Genomic DNA, 24698 nt, shown 5'->3' with positions numbered 1-24698 from the left:
CTCCTCCCCCACCCTTTACTTGCTCTTCCACTGAGAGGGGGCTCTCTTTCTCTTACCATTGAGACATATTTTTCCCCCTTCACAACTCGTAGCTGATTCATCACAACTTCCTGACTTTCTTCTAAAAGGTTTTTAGATGTGCTCTCCTGTCTTACTCCATGCCACTCCTCTAATGCTGACATCTGATTTGTCGTCTAGCATTCAGAGACAACTGCCTCTGGTCTTACCTACCACTAATTCAATTCTGCACTTTGTCTCCCAAGCGATTGTTTTTATAAGTTAATCCCTTCCTGCAAAAACAAAACAAAACAAAAAACCTGTCTGTTTGTTTATAGGTCAACATGCAAATTCTTAGTGATTGACAGGCACCTTCCAATTGGCCCCATGGAACATTCTAGATGGCAAGTGAACCGACTAAGTACATCTGTTCTCTGTTCCCAGCGTCTGGCTCCTTTGGCACGTACATCCTTGGTCACCCAGAGAAAGCCGCCCTCCTCTGCCACATTTCTCTAGCCATTGTGGAGTCTGCATTCTTATCTTTTTCTTGGGAAACCACTCTCAGATACCAAAAATTAAGGGCACCTTTTCCAGAATCCCTAAAGGTCCCCAGGTGACCCTGCTGCTAGACTGTTTCCATATTGTATGACTGGTTCACGTCCTCATTTTCAGCATGATATTTCTGGAAAGCAAGAATCCATGCTACGGTTCTTTATTTTTCAGACCTAATGCCTACCTTTAATAAATACTTGCTGGATGAGTGAGAAAAGCTGAGGTTTGGAATACAAAGAAGAAATGAAATAAATGTACTATCTCTTACTTGGAAAACTCACTCATGTGTCTAAGTTCTGTGTCTTTAGGAGATGGTGTCAGGCCATGAGGGTGGGAAAGGAAACTCTGATTTGAGCCAGTTCCATGACAGTAATGCTTTTAAGACACTTTTTGGAACTGATGAGGAACAAGGCAGGACTTAATTTTGTGGTTTTTAAAAAATATTTGACAATATCTTAATTAATAAATATAAATTGTAATCTGGGGATGGTGATACACTCTATAATCCCAACACTTCAGAGGCTGAGGCAGAAGGATTGTGAATTCAAAGCCAATCTGAGCTACAAAGTGAGTAGTAGACTACCCAGGGCTACAGAGCAAGACTCTGTTTACAAACACACACACACACACACACACACACACACGTATATACATACATGCGCATGCAGTTTTATATTAAAATATTTTACCTGCTTTCACTTGTAATTTTCCTAACCTTAATTACTTTAAGATGATCTACTCCCCCCTCCATAAAAACTAATAATTGCTACCAAATAAATAAAAGATGAGAAAACCAAAAATAAATGTGGAAACTAGAAGGAACTATTAATGAAGATCAAAGTGGGCTGTGTATCTAAATTAATTTCACTGACTGTTGTGGGGGACGGGTTAATAAAGATGTTAATAGAAGCTCCCCAGGAGCCTTCTGCAGCACCCCTGAAGTGATACCAATAATGAGTCCAATCGGAGCTCATAGATCCCGTGAATGCCTGTGGCTTCATTAGCAGGAGCAAGGGAGTATGCTGCTGGAGTCCCAGGGAATGGACTGCATTCAGCAGTACATTTCAGAAGTCAAGCTCAGCTCTAGAAATCAAGGCTGGGTGGGAAGACATCATTATAGGAAATGGGCATAGGAGAGTATCATTAGCTTGTCCCCTGTGCAGGGTATTGTTTAATTACCAAACAATATTTACAGCTTGATAATGAATGCATATGGAATACTATCATAAGGACTACTTTGGGGTCCAAGCAATCTGGATATTCTGGGTCAACTGCTTTCTGGGCTAGGTGACCCTAGGGCAGGTATTGCTTCTTAAAGCCACAGCTCTCATTTATTATGGATGTTAACGTTGCTCCTGTTTGGTAAAGTGGCTATGAATTCAAGTAAGACGATTCCATATTACAACTATCAATTAATTACTATTATGAGCCAGTTAAGGGGCATGCATAAAAGTCTATCAAAAGGACTAGAAGTAGCTGGCTTGCAGAAGTAGAAGAATTTTCTAGAGGCCTTTCTCTTATGACTTATTTGTGTAAAATAAACAGTGAATGTGCCAATAAAGCTGATTTATATACATTTTATGTATGCATATAGATATGTATTATCGCCTGGTGCACAAGGAGCATATTTTAAATGATAGGATAGCTCCCATTTTGTGGATCAGAGAACTGGAAATAAATAATTCCCTCAAGCTCTCCCAGACAATAAATGGAGGAAGTAGCCCCTTGCCTCTGAGTTCAGCCACTGACCAACTCTCACAGCAAGTAACTCATGAGGTAGAGCTGACGCCAAAGCAGAGGCAATGTTAGACAGGGTCACAGCAATTTGCTTGGAGTTCTTTGAGCCGAATATACAATAGCTCTTTATCATCCCATCCCGGGCAGGGATCATTTTCAGTCTAATCTTTGTGTCAGTGGTGGCAAACCAGCTTAGCTCTTACTATATACATACATACATATATATGTGTGTGTGTTTGGAATAATATAATTACAGCATACTCCCTTCCCTTTCCTCCCCACAATGCTTCTCATGCTCTTTCTAAACACACACACACACACACACACACACACACACACACACCATGCTTAGTCCATATAACGTCACCTGTGTATATGATCAGTCCTGAGAGCATATACATGTATACATGCAGGGAACATCTTCAAGTGGTTTTAGAGTCAGAAGAAGAATTCAGGGGCTCCACCACTTGACTAGATAGCTGCTGTCAGTAGTCCGCCCCAGTTAGTTCTTGCTTCCACCTAGCGGTCAAAAGTTGAAAAAGCAAGCATACCTAAACCAATAGGATGTAGGCCGGTCTAGCCTCTCTTGATAGGGCATTCGGGTGCCTGTGGGCTTTTTGTGTGTGCTGCTGTCTTGCCCTTTGACTTCTACTAAATTCCTCCAGTGGAAAAACAAAACAACAACAACAACAAAAAAACAAAAACAAAAACAAAACAAAAACTCCGCGAATGAAGTTTCTTTCCTGAAACTGAAAATCAGCCTAATCCCGGATGCTTGCCTGTGGCTGAGCTCATGAGGCAAATCAGGCGTGCTTTACAGCAGATATTTCTTTAAAAGTCCTAAGGCCTCAGTGGTTGCACTGCTCCCTTCTCTATGGGAACAGGCATCAAAGAGACAGGAGGAAAGTGCTTTGCACGCACATCAGGAACTAATTGCCAATTTGGCAAATGCATTGACTAATGTCACGCACTGTTATTTCTAAATCCTCTCCTGTCCTTGACCCCCAGTATCTAGATGTAAACTTGGAACCATTAGTGGAGAAGGATAAAGTCTTCTGGTGCCTCAAATGGAATTGAGAGGGATTTAAACTCGGCCCTTTTGAGTGTGGTGAAATGAACTCAGCAGTACATTAATGCTAGGATTTGAGCTCACAGCACGAGAGCATTCAAAAAACCGTGTTTAAGGAAGCAAACAGAGCCCCGAAAGACCTTTTCAGGGGAGCAAAAGGAGTTGGACAGAACAGTCAACGACACATTAAAAACCACAACTGGGCTGTGATCATGTGGGCCGAAGAAAATCTCCTCTTTATCACAGGATCTTTGCGTCTCATTAGACCGTGCCTGGACAGCCTCCGGAGGAGCAAGTCTCTGTTTACTTAAACAGAGACACATCTAAATATTTAGTTGATTCCCTGAAAAGCCCTATGAAATTTTGTAGCAAACAGATCTCCAAGGTAAGATCTTGTTGCCATTGGAAACTATGGACAAAAATATCAGAAAATACTGTGATCAAAATCACAAATGCTTTCATTTCCTTTTCTCGAAGAATGAACTATCATTTAATGCCCTCCAAGTACTCAGGACCAACACCATGCTGGTTGTTACTTTGTCTTAACCAAGCCTGTTTTCGGTTCTTCAATAGTATTATTCCTAGGGATGGGGAAGCCACCCTGTGTGGGTGGGCGAGTCCCTGTTTAGTTGGCCGCAGAAGGCCTAAGGTTAGGAGCACTCTGAGTGCATTTTCTTGCCAATGGAAGGAGGAGGTACAAAGGCTTTGTAAAAAACGCCTACAGGTGTCTGCTGCTCAAATTCACACTACTGTCTGTATTAACAGATCTTAGCCAGGATGAACAACTGGTTTGCTCTCAGCCTCTGGGATCCCCTGTGCCACAAACCCACCATATCCCAGATGGTCAGTCCATTGTGGTAGAAGACTCCCCTTTAGGATTCTATCATTGCTTCAGGATGCTTTAGGAAGGATCACCCAAATTTCTCCCCTCCCCCACCACAGAAGGCCAGCCACCTCAGCCCCTGTCAGTTTGATGAATGTGTCTTGGCTAATTGTGTGAAAGATAGCAGTCCTTTAGCAAGTGTGACCACTTTATTGTTCAGCCAATCACAGGCACCTCAGTTAGCATGTGAAAAGGGGGTGCCTTGTGGAAGGAGGCGGCTGGGTCAAAGGCTGAGAGTTTTAGGGGGGCATAGAGCAACACCCACTCCTTTGAGGGGAAGTTACTATGCTCTACTAGCCCTGTGAACCTCATAGTCAAAGACCTTTTTCTCCTCCTTCCTCTTTTTTCAAGATCTTTTTTCCCCTATGGTACAAGCAGGCAAGGCACTGGCTACTCAGTAGATGGAGTTCACGTTCCAGGGTTTTTAATATTTCACTTTTATATTCCTGTTAGAGGGTGATCCCGCTGAGAGTCTGGGAATCCAGGCTCATCAGAACCCCCTCGCTGACACTTGGATATACGGCTCTGAAAGCCATCCCAGGAGGAAAGATTAAACAAAAAAAAAAAAAAAAAAAAAAAAGGGGGGGGGGCTATTTTTCAAAGCCTACTCCTCAATCTGCCCACATCAAAATAAGACAACTGGCCCTTTGAAGTGGAGGATTGAGAGTTCTCAGCCCAGCTTGCTTAAAGTGGGGAGTGGGGAAAGGACAGGAAGGAAGGAAGGAGCTAAGGAGGCAGTCTCGAACATGATACACCCATCTCACCTTGCAGATTTAATTAGGTACAAGCGGCTATATATAACACACCACAACGTAAAACTCTGCTCAATAGAACTGGGAGAAAGCTGGTACTCATTGGGATCAACACCCCATCAGAGTCAGCAGGGTTCCTCCAGACAGAGTCCACACAACTTCAGAGATGCCAAGCACCCTCCATTGTGCTAGGTGAAGAGTGTATTAGGAATTTAACTCAGTGGCGCACGATTTTCTTTATGGGTAAATAACTGGAATGAATCTTTCTCAAAAAAAAAAAAAAAAAAAAAAAAAAAAAAAAAAGACACATGAATGGCCAAGGAGGACACGAAAAACAGTCAACCAGTAATCCTTAGCTCAGCGAACTGAGCATCAAAACCAAGAGTTTGCATCCAATGTCAGTTAGAACAGACACTACCAACAAGTCAAAAGGTAAGCTGAGTGTGGTGGCACATGCCAGTTGGGAGGCAGAGGTAGAAGAGTCACTGTGAATGTGAGGCTGGCATATGTTCTTGAGTGAATTCCAGATCATCCAGAGCCAGATAGCAAGATCCTGTCCTCAAAAACTAAAAAAGCAACCCAATATACAAACAGTAATGATGATGGTGGTAATGATGGTGGTGGTAGTGGTGAAGATGGTGATGATGATGGTAGTGATGATAAATGCTGGTAAGGATATGGAAAAGGAGAAATTCTCACTATTGGTAGGCACATGAACGAATATAGCCAACATGGAAAAACAGAGCAGATATTTATTTAAAAGAAAGCCAGGAATAAAAACCCTGTGATCCCACAGTCTCATTACTGGGCATATACACAAAGGAACTGAACCCAGTATGCCATGTACACAGTTACACTTAATGTCCATTCGCTGCAGCACTATATGCTAGCCAAGGCATAGACCAAGGTAGGCGGTAACTGAAATAAAAATGGGAGCAGGAGATGCATTGTATACATGTAGCAGAATACTATGCGTCCATAAAAACAATAGGCGTCTGTCCTTTCTAGTAACTTGTATGAAACTGGAGGACACTATGTTAATTGAACTAAGTTGGCAGGAAGACAAATCTCCTTTCACACTTCTATGCAAAAAGTAAATGTTGATTTCATAGGAAGGAGAGTAAAGTGGCAGATAACCAGATCCCAGGAAGCAGGCAGGACAGGGGAGGATGGAGAGGGGGTGGTTAATAGGAACAGGGGTGCAGTTGGATAGAAAGGATAACTCATAATGTTCTGGCACCCCACCTTCCCCGTGCTTCCCAAATTCTTGCAGCTCAACCCTGTGGGAGCAGCAGCAGGTCAGGGCTGGGGGAGGTGGGTGAGCCTTAAGACAGACTTGCTTATTCATAAGACTTGCTCCTGCCACAGGAAACTTGATGATCCATTCAAAACATGGTCCTTTTTGATTGAGTTACTAATATAGTGCTAACCCCGTGCCTAAGATACTCTAGACGTTAAGATTTGCAGAGGCAGGCCTGGAAATCCTGGCTGTGGTTCAGGGTACAACTCCATTCCCTGTGCTCCGCCGGATCCACAACCACAGGCTTCCCAAAGCCATAGAAACAGCTCTCCATAACAAGCACTGCAGTAACAGTGAGAATCCACACCCATGCTCTGGGGTCTACTGTAGCACCTTGCACGTGTCTAGCAGGTTGCACGTTCTCAAAGCAGCTTTACTTCTCTGAATTAAACCGGTGTAGACAATAATGCAAAGCATAAGCCCTGCTGCTATTGGGACTGGAGGCTTGTCTTTGTAAATAAAATTGTGCACCATTTAGACATGGTGGCAAAATGAACACTTTGATGCATTTCTCTCTGTTTTCACAGGATCCAGTTAGCGTCTTAGCATGGAATCTGGCAGGAAGAGTTTGGCCATGATCCTAACTTTGATGACCACCTGTCATAGAGACATCTCTCTCACTTTTGCCTAGACCAACCTGAAACCCAAGCAAGTATTTGAAGTTTGGAGTAGCTGCCTGTGCTCACGACGGCATGTGCACCTAAATGCTTTCTGATTCTCAGCTTCTGCCTATATCTGTGTTAGGGAGCAGAGGGCAGGCCAGTGGGTCCATTTTCACCCAGGCAAAGAGGAATGCATAGGGAGGGAGGGCATGGGAAATGATGAGAACTGGATTTTCCCAGAAACCATGGCAACTAGAGCCAGGAGTTAATGCTGACTGAACCATGGTCTCCATAAGCAGCCTTTTCTTTCTTATCTCCACCTCACACCAAAGGGAAGGCCTTTCCTACACCTCAAGACCAGAGTGTCAAACTCTTGAAAAACAGAGACAGTAAAGCAGTTCTAAATGACTCTAAGGCCATTAAGTAAGGAATATGATTGCTCACGAAGAGGTTGAAAGGACTTGAAAGGATTTTAGCTTTCATGGAGTCTTTAACTCTCCATAGAGTTTTATTAACTCTGATTAGTTTAAAAGGACTGATGGCTACGAATAGCTTTCTGAATAAAAGTAATGGGTACAGGGTAAAAGAGAAACTCTCTCATGTCTTTTGTCTATTCCTCATCTTCCTTTCTCTCTCTCTTTCTCTCTCTCTTCTCTTGGTCTTTTAGTCTTACATTTCTCATGCTTTAACCTCCCAAGTGCTGGGATTATGGGCTTATACCACCACACCCTGATTTTTATTTTCTTCCTTAATGGCTTTTGAAGTCTCCCAGCAATTTCTTGCTCTCATGAAACTCTTCCAGGAAAACCTCACAACAAAATCAACAAAATCTACAATGACAATTTGGGGAAATTTGGGGTTTAGTAATGGAACAATGCAAGAAAACAAAGATACTTGATCTATCTTGGAACACTTTTATTCCAGTCGTGTCCTTATCTGTGCATGTCCCCCTTAACCCTGCCAGGTAGAGGTTAGTATCTTTGTGTCCAAGATGTTTGCATCTCTCGCTTCCAGGGCTTTTGAGACAGCCCATCTTCATCCTCTGGCTCATTGGCTATCTCCTCAACTCTCTCTTAATGCCATGAAATGACTTCTTGGTTATCTGACCACTTCTAAAAGAATTTCCCTGTGGATAATACTTCTAATGCTTCCTTATCTATTGCCAGCAGCTACTTGTAAAGGACCATGTGTGACAGAAATAACCAGTTGTTTAGGCAGAGAGACATTCTCTGGAGGCTTATTACCTGGCTAATACTAGGTCTAGTATGTCTCTAGCTCCCTCTGTTGCTTTAGCTTTCCTTTTATACAAGGCTGAACCATGTAGCAAATAACCTTAGAGATGGTCATGGGCTCAACAGTGAGAACAATTCCCTGCTCATGGGATTCAAAGCATGTTGTACCTTTGAGCTGTGGTGTACTTGAAAATGGATGTAGACAACCATGGCAACAGTCCTTTCTAATTATTTTTAACCTTGCTACTTGGGTTTTATATCACTGGAGAGAACTGATTTAACCTCACTACCTTTTTAATGAAAGGATTAAGCTGGGCATGGGGGGATAAGCCTGAAATCCCAGCACATGGGACATAAAGGCTAGCCTGGTCTACACAAGAAGTTCCAAGCCAATTAGGGCTATCCAGTGAGACCCTGTTCTAAATAAATACATAAACAAACAAATAAATAGGCAAACAACTAAAAGGTTTCATTGGAAAATATACAAATGTAGCAGTCTGTCTTTGTTGGGTCTAATGCCAGATGGACAGACACCCTATGTAGCCAATACTCTCCTGGCATTGCTGATTCTCAGAATGTAGTACACTTAGTTCAGTATTACCTGGATTGTAGTTAGGCAGCTTAGAAACTCCAGGCCAGGTATCCTCTGTAGGGACTCCTAGTACCTACACAGAGCCAGAGAAAGAGAAAGGAAGATAAGAAGCCAGCTGGATGGAGCAGGCACAGAGACACAAGGGACAAGCAGGGAGGAATGAAGAATTCGGTGATGCCACATGGAGCCAACTGATGTCCAGGAGGAAGAACTTGTAGTAGTTACATTTTTTAGTTTATTGTGCAGCGCACCATATCCCCACAGTCCTGAGGTCGTCTCCACTAACACACTCTGCACTCTGCAGTCTGCACGACAGCAGTGTTAGGGATGTGGAGCCTAAGGCGTGGCTGTCCATCACCTCCCATCCCAGTGCTATGAACTGATTGATTGGCAGGAGAGGCTGTCCATCACCTCCCATCCCAGTGCTATGAGCTGATTGGCAGGAGAGGCTCTGGGCCTGGATCATGCCTCAGCATAGGTGTTCAGCTGTTTCTGGGTGTGCTCACATTAAAAAGGATTCAAATTACTGACATTTAGGCGGTGGAATATTGGCTAAAAATGAGCCCGCTCCAACCTCTGCCTTTTCTACTAAGTTCATCTTGTTTTCTTGCTCTCTCCACATCCAGCAGCTTAGACTATAATTTGGCTTTCCACTGGTAGGTTATAATGGTAACATCATGTGAAAAGGAGATGGATTGTGCTTTAAAATTTTTTTAATTGAAAAAATTCTCCATCCCCAATGTCTCTGGATGCGTATTGGGGGGGGTGTTGGTGTTGGAGAACAACTGTGCGGAGTTGGTTCTCTCATTTTCATGTGGGTTCTGGGCATCAGATTCAGGTGTCCAGGCTTGTGTAGCAAGAGTTAACCCCTGAGCCATCTTGCCAGTCCTAACTATGCTTAAGGTATCCAAATTTAAGCTTTTAATGAAGATGAAGTGTTGAAAATGAAGGTCTTCTGGAGTATGAAACCAAACAGAATTTGGGTGAAGCTATTACTGCAAAGATGCGCATAAACCCCACAGCCAGTGTGTGTAGGAGTCTGAGTAGCATGGCTTTTGTGACACGCTGGTGATGCAATAGTAGTTTGCTTTGCGTCGCCTCAGTGTAAGTCGTCTTTGTAGCATATTCAGTCTATGTTTCTGTCATATTCGGACTATAGACACTGGCCTAGATTTCACGACAGGAAGCTAATTATCTGGTTGGATATAATTAATGAAGAATTCAGGACCTTTAGTCTATCGGTGTGGTGACGGGTCCCTGGTGGAGAGGTGTATGCATGTGGGGTCTTATGTCGGGCTTGCCCTCACACAAAAGACACAAAAGTGCTATTTTCCCTCACATAGTATATTTTGAAAAGTCATGCCACCCAGTAAAAGCTTTCAGCTTTGATCCATTCTCTAAACAAACCAAAAAGTGACTGAGAGGATTATAGGCTCTTCCTACCAACCAACCCAAGCCTGAGGGAACTCTGAGGATCCTGGATTCTTCTTTTGTGGGTGAAGCCCAGAGGAGGGGAAGCTCATTCTTCTTTCTCAGCCTCCTGTCATCTGTATTTGCACAGATGCATGTGTAGACAAGTGGGCGTGACTCATGGGTGTGACTCATGGGTGTGACTCATGGGTACCCATTCATCTTCTGTTGGTTGGCAAAGCACAATGGAAAGAAAACAAAGTCAGGGAGGAAGAAACAATACAGGAAATGAATAGCAACCACATCCATATTTGCTGGAAGGTGAAAGTTACCAGACTCCTTGGTTACTTTGCATTATGTTTAACTGAGGCCAGATGGATACTAAATTTTCTGGAAAATTTTATTAAACTGAGACGTTAGAAGTTTAGACAAAAATTTGATTATTGATTTAGTGAAAACTCATTTAGTAAGATACAACTTCAGAAACTTTGCAATCAGGTTGATTTTCTAACTTACTTCACAGGAAATGAAAGAAAAATAGATGAATAGGACTACATAAAACTAAAAGCCTCTAGAAAAAGGGACAATGGAATGGAGACAATCTACAGAACAGTAGGAAACATTTGCAAACTATATATTTGGTTAGGGGTTGATATCTAATATGCACAAGAAACTCAAAGAATTCAACAGCAAGTAAACAAATCACCTAATTTAAAACAATGGGTAAAAACTCCAATAGACATTTCTCAAAGGAAGACACACAATTGGCCAAAAGGCATAAATATGTTCAACATTACTAATCATCAGAGAAAGGCCAGTTAGGACAGCAATAACCATGGTTAGGACCATGAAAATATCACTGCATGTCTGTTGGAATGGCTATTGGGAAAAAAAAATTAAGACCAATAAGGGCTGAAGATACAACTCAGCACTCAGCTAGTTGAGTGCATGAAATCCTGGGCTCAATCCCCTTCCTTCATAAACCAGGTATGGTGGTATACACCCGTAGTCCCAGCACTTGGGAGGATCAGGAGTTCAAGACATGACACCGTATCTCAACACCCTGCTCCCACCAATGACAAAAGAAGGGTGTTGCTTAGGGTGTGGAGAAAAGGTAGTAACCTTGGCTCTTTGTTTGTTGGTGAGAATATCAATTAGTATAACCATGATGGAAATTGGCAGAGACTGCTCAAAAATCTGATATCTAATCCACCCTCTTGCATGTGTGCTTGGGGAAAAAAAAAAAAAAAAAAAAAAAAAAAGGAAGTAGCATGTCAAAGAGATGGCTTATATTTACTGCAGTAGGAATATAACACATATACACCTTAAAATTATCTTCAAGACACACACAAAAAGGTACATGTGTAAGGTGATGTATATGTTAAATGGCTCGGTTTGGCCAGTCTATAATGTATAAGTACAAAACATCATATTGGGGCTAAGGAGTGGCTCAGTGGTAGAGAGCTTGCCTAGCATTTGGGAAGCCCTGGGGATCTGATGACCTAAGTTCGATGCCTGGAACCAACATCGAGGAAGCTGAGGATGGATTCATCAAAGCTTTCCTTTGATCTCAATACACCTGCTGTGGCATGCACCAACATCCACACACACAAACACATACACGCACATGAACACATACACGCACATAAACACATACACGAACACAGTAAATAGATAAAGACCGTAGTTTAAAAAATAAAGCACTTGTGCTCAAAGTTATATGGTCCTTTCATATCTGCTTTGTCCTCATACCCTCAAAAGACTTCCTTCTTGACATAAATACACATCCATTACAAACATATTTTGCACAAGGAGACCAAACTGAGATACAATTATTACTGTTATTTTGCATTTTACCACTGATTACATACCTCTGTAAAGAAAAAAGAAAAGCCCAACTGCTTGAGAGGTAATGCTGTTAAAAAGCAACAAAGTTGGGCCCCGGAGATGACTCTGCAGGCAAAGGAGCTTGCCACCAAGTCTGACGACCTGAGTTTGGTCCCTCAGAACCCACCCAGTAGAAGGACAGAGCTGACTCCCTCAAGTTGTCCTCTGATCCCCATATACATGCCATGGCAGTGCCCTCCCCTACCTAAAAATACATGCAAAAAAATCAAAACAACAACAACAACAAAACAAAGTCACCGAATGTAGCAACTTTGTCTAGTTTTCCTTAGAATATGGTACTATAGATACAATAGGTGATCTGCTTAAATTAAGTGAATCTGGCCACAACACTTAGCTAAACAATACAGAGCTGCCTTCCTGGGACAGGATCAAAGTCAACAGTGAGCTATGGAGCTATGCAGACTCCAGAAATAACTAATTTAAAGGGGAAACCCAATGAACAGAGGAAAATGTTATAATGTAAAACTATAGGAACTGGGGCTAGGGAGATGACTCAGTGGTTAAGAGCACTTGTTGCTCTTCAGAGGACGGAATTCAGTTCCCAGAATCAACACCAGGAAGCTTATAACTACATCTGATTACAGCTCTGGGGCTCTGACACAGTCTTCAGGCCTGCACAGGCACTCACATGCACCTCTCTCTCTCTCTGCCTCTCTCTGTCTCTCTCTCTCTCTCTCTCTCTCTCTCTCACACACACACACACACATACACCAAATGTTTTATTTTTTTTTTTAAGTGATAAGAATACCTGACAGTGGTGGCACATGCCTTTAATCCCAGCACTCAGGAGGCAGAGGCAGAGGCAGAGGCAGGTGGATCTCTATGAGTTTGAGGCCAACCTGGTTTACAAAGTGAGTTCCAGGACAGCCTGAACTACACACAGAAACCCTGTCTTGAAAAACCAAAATAATAACAACAACAGTAAAAATGATGATGTTGATGACAGAGGCTATGATGTTCTCTTTGAATTTTGTTTGCAGGAGCCATAACTTCTTGGAGCCACAGCACAGAGCACACTGTAAGACAGTAAGACTCAGAGTTTAGATGTAGACATACTCTCCATCATATCCAAAGCTAGATCTGTGCTCAGAACTCGTGAGTTCTTACTCCAGGCCAGTTTTACTTTTGATATGCTTGCTTGATTTAAATTTGCAATAAGTTGTCATAAATGTCAAACTAAGGTCTTTGGTTTCCTTTAGTGTGCTGAAGATGAAGATAGGCGTGGCTATGGTTTTCTGGGCAAGATATGTGGGACAGATTCATTAAGACACACTTGCTTTGACTGCAGCACTCGGTCTTTGATGCCTTATGTTCTGACTCAAGCAGAGTGTCTTCCCCTGACTGCATTGCAGAAATATCCTTCACATGGCAGAGGCAGTCACCAACCAGAGAGCCAGGGAAACTAGTACACTCTTGTTCCGATTTCTGAGCACTGTGCTAAATGCAAAGAACTGCAAAGTGATTGCTTTTGAAGTGTGTGGTTGTTTAAATGGCACCAAATGTGTTTTTAAAGCTCAATTTATATACAGTTCTGCAAACAATAATAGTACCTATGGATATACTTATGTTCTTCTCAAATATGATGTGTTTCAAACATTCTGCCATCATGCCTCACTTCAGTATTACAGTTTATATTAGCTCTCTTCATACACATCCTTTTCCAGTATTCTCAGTTTATGTTTGTTCACATATGTTTTACTGAGACGTCATTCATCACATCCAACACATTTTTCATATTCCCTTTTTTTCTGTCACATGTTGCTTCTCTTAGTCTCTCGAGAATATTTATATATGGTTAATGTCCAGTAAATATTAAGTAACTAGGTTAAAAAAATAAACTTTCAAATGCGTAAAGGGCCATTGCAGGGTGAAGACGAGCAGTACTAAGTGTTCTTTCTTGCTTATGGACAAGGATGACAGCATTGCAGGAACACAACAATGGCAGCTGAGTGACTGAAACATCTCTATCACATACACACATTCACACACAGAGACACACACACAGAGACACACACACAGAGACACACACATACACATACAAATTCACACACACATACACACATTCACACACTCACACACACACACACAAACACACACACACAGAGAGAGAGAGAGAGAGAGAGAGAGAGAGAGAGAGAGAGAGAGAGCAAGAGAGAAACATGGTCTTGCTGGATGAGCTGGTTCTTTCTATATTGCTCAGGTTACTCTCAAACTCAAGGAAATTTTTTTTTTTTACCTCAGCCTTCCAAGTACTGGAATTATAGCAGAGCACAAGAAAGTTTTTTAAGAAAGAAATTAAAAACAAAAAACGAAAATCAAAAAACCATTTCTCCCCCTCCCTGTGTGTGTGTGTGTGTGTGTGTGTGTGTGTGTGTGTGTGTGAGAGAGAGAGAGAGAGAGAGAGAGAGAGAGAGAGAGAGGAACAGAGAGAGACAGAGAGAAAGTCTTTGGCTTGAAAAAAATTTGTGAATGAATGCTTTCTATTTTGTCCCATGTTTCCCATAATATCCTCCAGGTATCCAAAAAGTTTATTAGTGGTTAATTTATATACAATGTATTTGTGTCTTACAGCACATTTTATCTTCATCTGAAGACAAGGAGCTGCATCAAGCACAGCAACTGACAAACCCCCAGTGCAAAGTACTTTGATGCATGTGCAATATGAATGAGCATTATGCTAAGTGAAATAAGCCAGACCCAGAAAGACTAATGTTACATAACTCCAGTGATGTGTTATTCACAAATCCATAGAGACAGAAAGTGGATGAGAGATTCTCAGGGGCTGAGTTGGGCAGGCTGGACAGGACCGTGTTTATGACTGCAAAGCTTTTGCTTGGGATGTTTGGAAAGTGCTAGAAATGATGGCAGAGATGCTGGCCCAACAGTGCTAATGGCCTGACTGTAGTGCACTATACACTTAATTGCTAAAACAGTAACATTTCCCATCTCATTTTACTTTCATTGTTTCATAGTGCTTATTGGATGCTATGTGATCTTTTTAAAATCCATTTTTATATTGTGTATGTTGGGGTGGCACTTGTGTGGAAGTCAGAAGAAAATTTGTGGGAGTTTTCTCCTTCCATGGTGTGGGTTAGAAATGAAGCTTGGGTTCTCAGGCTTGGTAACAACTGCCCTTACCCCAGGAGCTGTCTCACAGTCCCATGTGATGCTTACATCTGTGTACTGTGCAATATTAATATCAGGGCACATTTATCTAACTTTCCAAACATTGGTCATCTCTCTTTTTTTGTTGTTGTTTGCCTGCTTTTTTTTTTTGTTTTGTTTTGAGACAGAGTTTCTCTGTGTAGCCTTGGCTATCCCGGAATTTGCTCTGTAGATGAGGCTGGTCTTGAACTCAGAGATCTACCTGCCTCTGCCTACCAAGTACTGGGATTGAAGGCACGCACCACCACTGCTTGGGTAACACTGGTCATTTCCTTGTGATTAAAAAAAAGTTAATATATGTACTTTCCTTTAAAAAAAATATGTACAACATCATGATTACCTACGATCTATTAGGCAAAAGATGGCCAGACTTAATTTATCAAACCTGTTGGTAACTTAGTATACACTGACCAACCTGGCAAATTTTAGATATACTTTACCAAAAGAGGAAAAATTGTAAAAAAAAAGAGAGAGAGGGGGGGGTAAATATACAGTATGGGCTATGTCACTGACTATAAAGCAAAGAAGAGTAAAGCACAGTGGGATGCAGATGAGGTAAGGAAAATAATAAAAAAGAAATGGAAGCATACACACATGCACAATTCATTCATACACATAAATACACGCACACATTCATATGGACACACATGCATGCACAAATTTATACACACACACATTCATACACATGTGTACACATGTGCACACACACATACACATATATGCACACACTGTACACACTCACGCTCCCACACAACATTCTTACACACATGCAAGAGAATGACAAATCCTATGCTTCCCTAACACTAACATGGGAAGCCTGTTTCATGATGTTCTAGGAAAATTTGGTGTCCTATCTCCTGTTGGTGAAGATTCTGGCCAAGTCTAGGCAGAATTAAAGTGAAGACTAACAATGTAGGGATGGCCAAGGAATACTGGCAGAAAACGCCACTGGGAACTGAGAAAATGGACACCCAAACGTCTTCAGTGGGGTGGCTTATAGGCTGGCATGGCATGGCAGGGGCCCCCTCAGCACTCATTTCTGTGGCAAATGTCATCGTTCCTATCGCCCTGAGCACAGCTCAGTGACTTCAGCAGATGGATCACTTCGTTAGCTTTGAAGGCAAATTTGGCTCCAAGTTTGCAATGGAGGTATTTCTTTTTTCTTATGAGTAATTTTTGTCTTACCTCCCAGATCTTCTCCAGCTGTTCCAGGATGTTGGAAACCCCAGGAAACAAAGGTTGACCCTGGAACATTTCAATAAAGATGCAGCCTGCACCCCTAGCAAAGGAAACAAGATATTTACAAGGAGGCCGAGCATATAAAACCTAACAGCTACAATGTCTCCTTCTGAGAAATACTTGGGATACTGTTAAATAGGGGCCACGTGGTATTAAAAACCCAGGGCCAGGAAAGTTCCTAAAGGAGGACAGTAAAAGTAAAGAGATCTTGTCAAAGTGGACCAAGGTAGTAACAGTTAGAAGCGGGCTCCAGTTAGAACCCTTAAGTCATCCAAGCTCTCCAGCTCCCTATTCTGTGGTGTGGGAAAGCCCCCAAACCCCCATTTAAATCAGCAAACCTAAGATGCTATCAGCATAAGATACTAGTGTATGCACCATTAAGAGAGAAAAGCACATTGCTTCATAACTACATACAATTACTCTGTGTCAATTAAAACCTTAAAAATGTTTTTGAAGACTGCAACCCTGGGTGTGCTGGAGCACACCTATACTCCTAGTCTTTGGGAGGCTTAAGCAAGAGGAAAAAACATTGCAATCCTTACACTGTCTCCCTCACCCACCCCCGTCTCTCTCTCTCTTACACACACATACATGTACACACTCAGGTTTTACAAATCCTATTATATGTGGTAAAAATTTATTTTCTCCTTACTGGAAGGAGTTATAAATTTAATTAAGCATAGATTACTTTCTAATAAATATGTCACACTTATACATGCAAAAATATGGACCATTAAATGAAGTAAACTGGTTTAGGTGTTCCTAAAATGTATGTACAGTCAGCGTTTGACTCAGACTCTCTGATGAGCTAATCCATGGCTTCATCCTCTGTATTATGAGGCTGATGATGCTGCAAGTCTTAAAATAAGCCATAGGGAACCAAGAGTCGTCAGTGCTGGACTCCTAAGTGACTCTACAATTATACAGCAGTTTACTTTTGACTCCTGCTAGAAGAATGTTGCTAAACACATCTGAGTCTCAACCATTTGGCTCCTGGAGGTATAAAATGAAGCAAACCTTCTTGTTTGCAGGGTTTTCTTCACTCACCAACATTTACTCCATACGTGTTTATTTTTTTTTTTTAAGATTTTTTTATGTGTATGTGTGAGTATCTGTATGTATGGATGTGATATGTGCCTGGTGCCCATGGAGGCAAGAGATGGTGCATTAGATCCCCTGGGACTGGAGTTACACACTGTTGTGAGCTGCCATGTGTGTGCTGTGAATGGAATCCAGGTCCCCTGGAAGAGTACTAATGCACTTTTACTCTCTGAGCATTTCTTCAGTCCCTCCCTTAGTTATTCTGCTATCCCTGTGTGACATAACAAGGAAGACATCTTAAGTAAAACATTTTATTATAAATAATCATAGTATTAAATATGCATTATAAGGTTCGTTTGAATTACAATCTTAAGAATTATTCATACATAAGTCTTTACCTTTTCTGTAGACTCTAGACTTAGTCTGTTTAATTTGCTTTTTAATGATTGTGAAGGAGAAAGCATTGTGTAGGAGAAAGGACAATTAAATTTAAAACTCATTCTTATTTTGTGTTTTGTCTGAGGATAGGAGATATGTTAAAAGAAAGATTGCAATGTAACCCTATCTAATGTTAAATAGACAAAAGCTATTTCTTTGGCCCGTTTCTTTGTTTGGGTTTATTACACTGGATCACTCTTGGCATTCTGTAGAAATGTAGATTAGACTGAGCTCGGCAGGTTGATGGGAGATGTCATTCTCTGTATATATGTTTCTCATACTGGTTAATGAATAAAGCACTGTTGGCCAATAGGAAAGCAAGATAGGTGGGACTAGGAAACAAGGAGGAAAGAGGAAGTAGGAAGGAGGAGTCAAGATGGAGAGATGGGGAGACCAGACGCCAGCCCATTCCCCGGTAAGATGAATGCACATGGAAATACATAGATTGACAGAAATGGGTTAATACTTAAGACAGAGCTAGCCGATAAGAAACAAATAATTGGCCAACAGCATTATAGCAAATACAGAGTCTCGGTGTATTAATTGGAACTGGCGCGGCAGCGGGACCAGACCGGCGGTGGGGGGGGGGGAGGGGACGGGACACCTTACTCCTTACAGCAGGTGCTTTCTCTCTCCATCCCTCCAGAAACAGCTTATTTTTATTCTGATTTTTTTAAGAAATCAGAATCATTTTTCTAAATCAGTTTTTGCTGTACAAAAATATTTTAAATGGGATCAAACATTTCGATTAGACAAATGAAGCCTGTGCATCTGATGAAGAATACCTTGGAGTGGGTTTTCTAAATTATTTGTCATTTCAAGGCTTCTCATTCATTTATGTTTAAATACCCATGTTCTTGAGTGAACGTGGTGACACGTGCCTGTAATTCCAGCACCAGGGAGGCTGGGACCGCAAGATGACTGCAAGCTCAAGTCTAGCCAGAGCTATACAATGAGTTCCATGCCAGCCTAGGATACAGACTAAGACCCTGTCTCAAAATAAAAGTGAAAATAAAAAAAGAAATATTTATTTATATTCTTTTTGTTTCTCACCCTTTGAGACAACGGATGTGAAAGAACAGCACACAGAGGAGAATAGACATAATGGGAGCCTGTAGTTCAGTTAAAGCCATTGCTAGTACTGGTCAAGCAGGGGATGGCTCAAGAGAAACATAGCTGGCTAGTACCGCCAAATGGCCTCCACATAGCCACCCTTAACGGGACACCTATATCAAACTCCCCCTCACCCTAAGGCTCAGGACACATCGGCGAAAAGGAGGCAGAAAGAATGTAAGAGCTGGAGGTAGGAAGAGCACAGCTTGGTGCCGTCCCCTGGACACGAAACGACAGTTGTACTCAAACACTCCGGCAGCTGTGGCTACCTGCACAGGACCTGCATGTTTCACGAGAGGATGAAGAGGTGGGAGACACATGTTGGGGGTTCCTGGAAGAGTGGGAGTTGAAAAAAACCCCACAAACAAAACAACTCTCAACCCCTCCCCCCAAATCTAACACCATCACAACAAAATAACCCAATATAGTTATTTGTAGGTGTAAACCTACAATTCACCTGTTTTTTCCCATGCTCCCAAGAAAGCTTTCATTGCCTAAAACGAGGTGTCTCTTTTTCATGGTATCTTCTTCTTATGGTGCTAGAAGCCAAACCTGGGTTTCTCAAATGTCAAGTTAGCACACCACTGAGCCACTCCCTCTACCAGCAGTGTTTTTATACTTGTGACTGTGGGAAGTCAAGAAAGAATTCTTTTTGTTAGACAGTTTCATGGTATCCTTTATCATCTATACAAGGATGATGTATGAAGTTACATAAAGTGTACTTTGGCAAGACCTAGAACATGTATGCCATTATGTAAGCACTTCAAAATAGCACAGGGTCTTAGTGTTAAAGAGATAAAATGATGGTGTTTAAAATTCTCCATTTGCAAGTCAAGGTAGCTTCAAACCTTTACCTAACAAATCTGGAGTCTAAGGATACTCATATACATATAGGTACAATTATGTAATATGTATAGTCATGTATACACACACGTTTATGTTTGTATGCATGCTTTACAAACACAAGACAACAAAATACTGAATCAATTATGTTTCAGTACTTGGAGGATCCATTAAATACTATAATACTTGAATAAATATTTAATTATTTTATCTAATGTTTTCTTTAAGCTAGAGGCTAAGGCTTCCATGACTATTGTACTCAATGAGTTTGAGCTAAATGTTTTAAAGCTGAAGGCTTTTCTGGGTATAATTGTTCTGAAAACAAGCCAGTCTGTCATCCTGTTATGCAATTTATTTTTCAGAAGAGTGTTAGCTTTCATTTGCTTTTTCGGCTTAAGAACATGGGTCTTAAAAGCCTGGTCTTATCTTTTATCCTAATACTTGGAAAGCAGAGTCAGGCAGATCTCTGAGTTTTAGGACAGTCTGGTTTACATAGTGAGTTCCAGGACAGCTAGGGCTACACAGAGAAACTCTGTCTCAAGAAGGCAAAAACAAACAAAGAAATAAAAAGGAAAGAAAGGAAGGAAGGAAGAAAAGAAGGAGGGAAAGAAGGAAGGAGCAAAGGAAGAAAGAAACCAAAACAAAACACCCAGGGTCTTGAAACTCAGCTATTCTGCCTTCCCCAGATCTTCTCCACATTCAGGTCCCACCAAGGAGCCAGCTCCTACTTCCTTCTGTTCTTTGGTTTTGTTTTCAGTCATTTTTGTGCCTCCTCTTACCCCTGCTCTTTCTGTCCTGTGGGGTTTCAGGCTGTGGCGATTCTGGGGGCTGGAGTGGGATGGGAGGAGGCAGCCCTGTGATGAAGGCGTCACAGTGGGAAACAGAGAGGTGGTCTTAACTGCATCCTTCTAGGAGGTCAGTTGCCAGGGGTCAGGTCATGGCTCCAAATGTGGTTCTTTAGTCAGGTTAGAACAAACAGCTTCAATGTTTTCTGCATTTTCTGGCTCTCTTCTGAATTTTTTCTCTCTCTATTCTAAGCATGAACAAATTCTTCCAGAAGAGAGAAAGAGATTCCTCAGATTCCTTAGGCAATCCCCTGGGGGAGAAAACCATCTCAAGGAGTTTTTAGCTTTTCTGAGATGCAAGAAGCATAGCATATAAAAATTCTGTTGGGAGAAATGAATCCGTGTTTCATTTTTTACTGTTGAAGTTAATTCGGAGTGACACGAGATACGGCAATCACATGACATTTCCAGTAACTTTCTTTGGGCCACGTTTTATATTTGAAATTTTGCCGCAGGAGACCTGACAATGGAGAGTAAGGCAAGGATGCCTGTCTATAATTGGAAAGCCAGCAGAAGTCCGCACTAAAGAGAGGACCTTGTGTTTCAATATCAAGCCATCCTTAAAACTCCGTGTGCTAGGAGCTAGAGAGATGGCTCAGTGGTTAGAACACTGACTGCTCTTACAAGACCTGAGTTCTATTCCCAGAATCCACACTAGGCAGCTCATTACCACTAATAACTTCAACTCCAGAGGATCCAGGATCCTCTTCTGGCCACCATGGATATGCACATATATCACCCACAAAATATAAACAAATCTTAATAAAAAACCTCCATGTAGGAACTAGGATAAACATTGTGGTAAATGAAAGGAGCCGGACATGGAAGAGCGAGTGTTCTATGATTCCAGCACCAGTTCCGTGAAACATTTTCAACAGCCAGATTCATAGACCTGCAGAAAATGAACAATGGTTCCCAGGGGCTGATGGGAAAGCGAGTGGGAATTTACCGCCTAGTGAAAGGTTCTAGAGATGGACCGAGATGATGGCCACACAACACAAAAAGAATCATCACATAAAGTCTACGTAACAATTCTAAACACTTTTTCTCCCTAAGTCCCTAACAAGGACCTTTTAAGGACTGAAAGGGATGAGAAACACAAGCAGGAGAAAGTGTTGGGAGACTAGAGAACACTAGCTAAGAACGTTTGTCACAATCCTTTTTTGTTGGATTGATCAGCTTTCTCCTGCAGCTCCTGCAGGGTCCCAGAAGCCCATTCCTGTCTCTCCAAACTCCGCCCACTCAGAATCTCCGAACAAAGGGAAGTCACCAAAAAGTCCAGTTCTATATTCTTGGCTGCTGCAGCCCCTCCCCTGAAGTTGCCAGCAGTCCAAGTCTCCGCCTAAAGTGATCAGAATTTGACCACACTTGGGCATAAACCCAGCTGTGGCAGACGCATCATCACCCCTCGCCTACAACCTATATAAAGCTCCCTGCTTTCGTTCCTAAATGTGGCTTCTCCTGCCTTGATCTCTGTGACTGGAGGACCCACCCGAGAGCTGTTTTGCTCAAATAAACCTGTTCTTCTATTTTTTCAATTCGGTATGATCTATCTGGCTTACTGCATCGGTGGAGAAACATAATATCAAGGTACAGAAAACCTATTATCCATCAGAGCCTGTTGCCTTTCCTCTGGACCCCCTACTGAAAGGGTGGCCAGCGGTGCTCCCAAAGAGCTGCTGATTGCTTCCCTTATGGAAGCATTGGGTACCTGTCATCTGTTTCCTGCAAGGGCACTGAGTCCAATGCTGGACAGGAGCATACAACACAAAGCAGAATAGACCCCGCCCCTTTTCTTCCTTTCTGCCCACTCCTCTTATCACCCAGAAAAGGAAACATGAGAGGGAATTCCGAGGATCTCAGTGTAAACCCCCAGTTTTTAGCAATGACTTGAAAGTGGACAGGCCTGCCATCCTATTTATGTGTTGCTTTTTTAGTTTTACTAGGCAAACAAGTGGGACGAATAGAAATAATGGAAGTTATTTTAATGTATAATTTAATATTTATCCTTAGTGTGGGCATGTGTGCCGTGGAGGTCAGAGGACAACTCTGTGGGTTTGGGGTCCCCTTTATGTGGGTTTGGGATATCAGGCTTATATGCAAGTGCCTTTACCTGCTGAGCTATCTCACCGGCTGGATAGTATTCTTTATTACTCAGTTTCTCCCAGGATCCAATTTGGGGCATGGACTGCATGTAGATGAGATGTCTCTTTAATCTGCAATGTTCTCTCACTTGCCTTGGCTTGCAAAGATTCTGATTCCAGATCTCGGTATGCAGTGCTGGTAGACTGCTTGCCTACCATGTATGTATAAGGCATGTGCAGGGTTTGGGTCCCAGCATCTTCACAAGAAAAATAATTGAAACAACACAACAACAACAACAAACTCTGATTCCTCTGATTCTATATTCTTGGCTGCTGCAGCCCCTCCCCTGAAGTTGCCAGCAGCCCAAGTCTCCGCCTAAAATGATCAGAATTTGACCACACTTGGGCATAAACCCAGCTGTGGCAGACACATCATCACCCCTCGCCTACAACCTATATAAAGCTCCCTGCTTTCGTTCCTAAATGTGGCTTCTCCTGCCTTGATCTCTGTGACTGGAGGACCCACCCGAGAGCTGTTTTGCTCAAATAAACCTGTTCTTCTATTTTTTCAATTCAGTATGATCTATCTGGCTTGGTTCAGTAGATTGTTTCTTAAATTGGGCGTATCTGATACTTTCTCAAGGTTGGAAGTGGGTAGACAGACTTTCCTTTTCCAGGAATACCAGATAAATGACATTGGCTTCTCAGTACATCTTATTAGGAAGCCCATGTCAGTCTTTCCATTATTCATTTTATTCCCTTTAATTGCTACCGTTAAAGTGTGGTCTGCCAAGTTTCTCTGCCATGAAGTTACTGCTTTCTCTTTGTAATTGGTATGTAATCTGTGAAGGAAGCTGTGCTTTGTGGCATGTAAACGTCTCCTTCCTCAGCTGACATCCCCCTTTTAGTTAAGCCCCAATGAATCCTCTTCTAACCAAGTGCTACTGTATTGTTTGCAAAATAGTGATTTTCCAACTGTATCAGGTTTTTGTGTTCTTTGTTTGTTTCTTCGGTCATTAGTTGGCATTCTACTGTGGGGGGTGGGATGAGTGGGTCTTCTCTTCCCAACCCTCTGGCTAGCTAGCCAGCTGTCTCCAGTATGGACTCTTAACTCACTAGTCTATAATTAATTTCTCTCATAATTTACTTTGATGTTAAAAGTATCCCAGATTTGACAAGAGGAAGCATCTTCAGACGGCTTCCCATGTCTTTTTGGCATGTCTCCATTTATTTTGCATCATTTTGTAAGAAAATATTTTTGCCCAACAAGATGGTCCAAGTCCCTTTTAGATTCCCACGTTCCCACCTTAAAATCAGATAATTCCTCCAAGAGCTGTCTGTAGTTCCTTTTAACAGGGAGTGATGTAAACGACTCAAGATCTAGATGGTAGATCAACACTTAGGTAAGATATATTAATAGATCACATAAATAAATAAATACATACATAAATAAAACAGGATGTCAATAAAACAAACAAACCAACCTGTTTCGGAGAGCTGAAAAGGTGTCTCTTGCAGAGGACTTAGGGTTGTTTTCCAGCCCCCAGACAGGCCTCAGACTTACCCAGTAGCTGGAGCTTACCTTGAACTCTAGCTCCCCCATTTCCCCCCTTCCCTTGTGCTGGGTTTACAAGATGCACCACCACACACAATGCCATGCTGGGGATTGAAGTTAGGGCTCTGACCATGCTAAGCAAGTTCTCTGCCAATTACGCTGCATTTCCCACCCTTAACAAACATCTTAAAGAAAAACATTTCCAGGTTGCATTCCAGTATGTGTTACTCCTTTGAGGTAAAGATTGTGAAAACCAGGCTTTCATTCAATTTCATTGCCTATGGTGCAATAGGAATTAGGCACGATGTCTCTGAATATATTTGTTGTAGTAGCCCACTGAG

The 24698-nt window shown here is 42.0% G+C and overlaps 1 protein-coding gene across 1 annotated transcript in view; it reads right to left on the bottom strand.

Moving 5' to 3' along the window:
• Positions 1-24698, bottom strand: part of Cdk15 (cyclin dependent kinase 15) — an 87291-nt gene that overhangs the window by 24428 nt on the left and 38165 nt on the right. The window contains exons 9-10 of the mRNA XM_051190282.1: positions 16385-16478; positions 8726-8789 (exon numbers count right to left, since the gene is read on the bottom strand). Coding sequence (XP_051046239.1) covers positions 8726-8789; positions 16385-16478 — 158 coding nt within the window. The remainder of the gene's footprint in view (positions 1-8725; positions 8790-16384; positions 16479-24698) is intronic.

The sequence above is a fragment of the Phodopus roborovskii genome, unplaced genomic scaffold (assembly GCF_943737965.1).
Source record: "Phodopus roborovskii unplaced genomic scaffold, PHOROB, whole genome shotgun sequence".
In the NCBI taxonomy this organism is placed as follows: Eukaryota; Metazoa; Chordata; class Mammalia; order Rodentia; family Cricetidae; genus Phodopus; species Phodopus roborovskii.
This window is presented reverse-complemented; position numbering and strand designations above follow the sequence as displayed.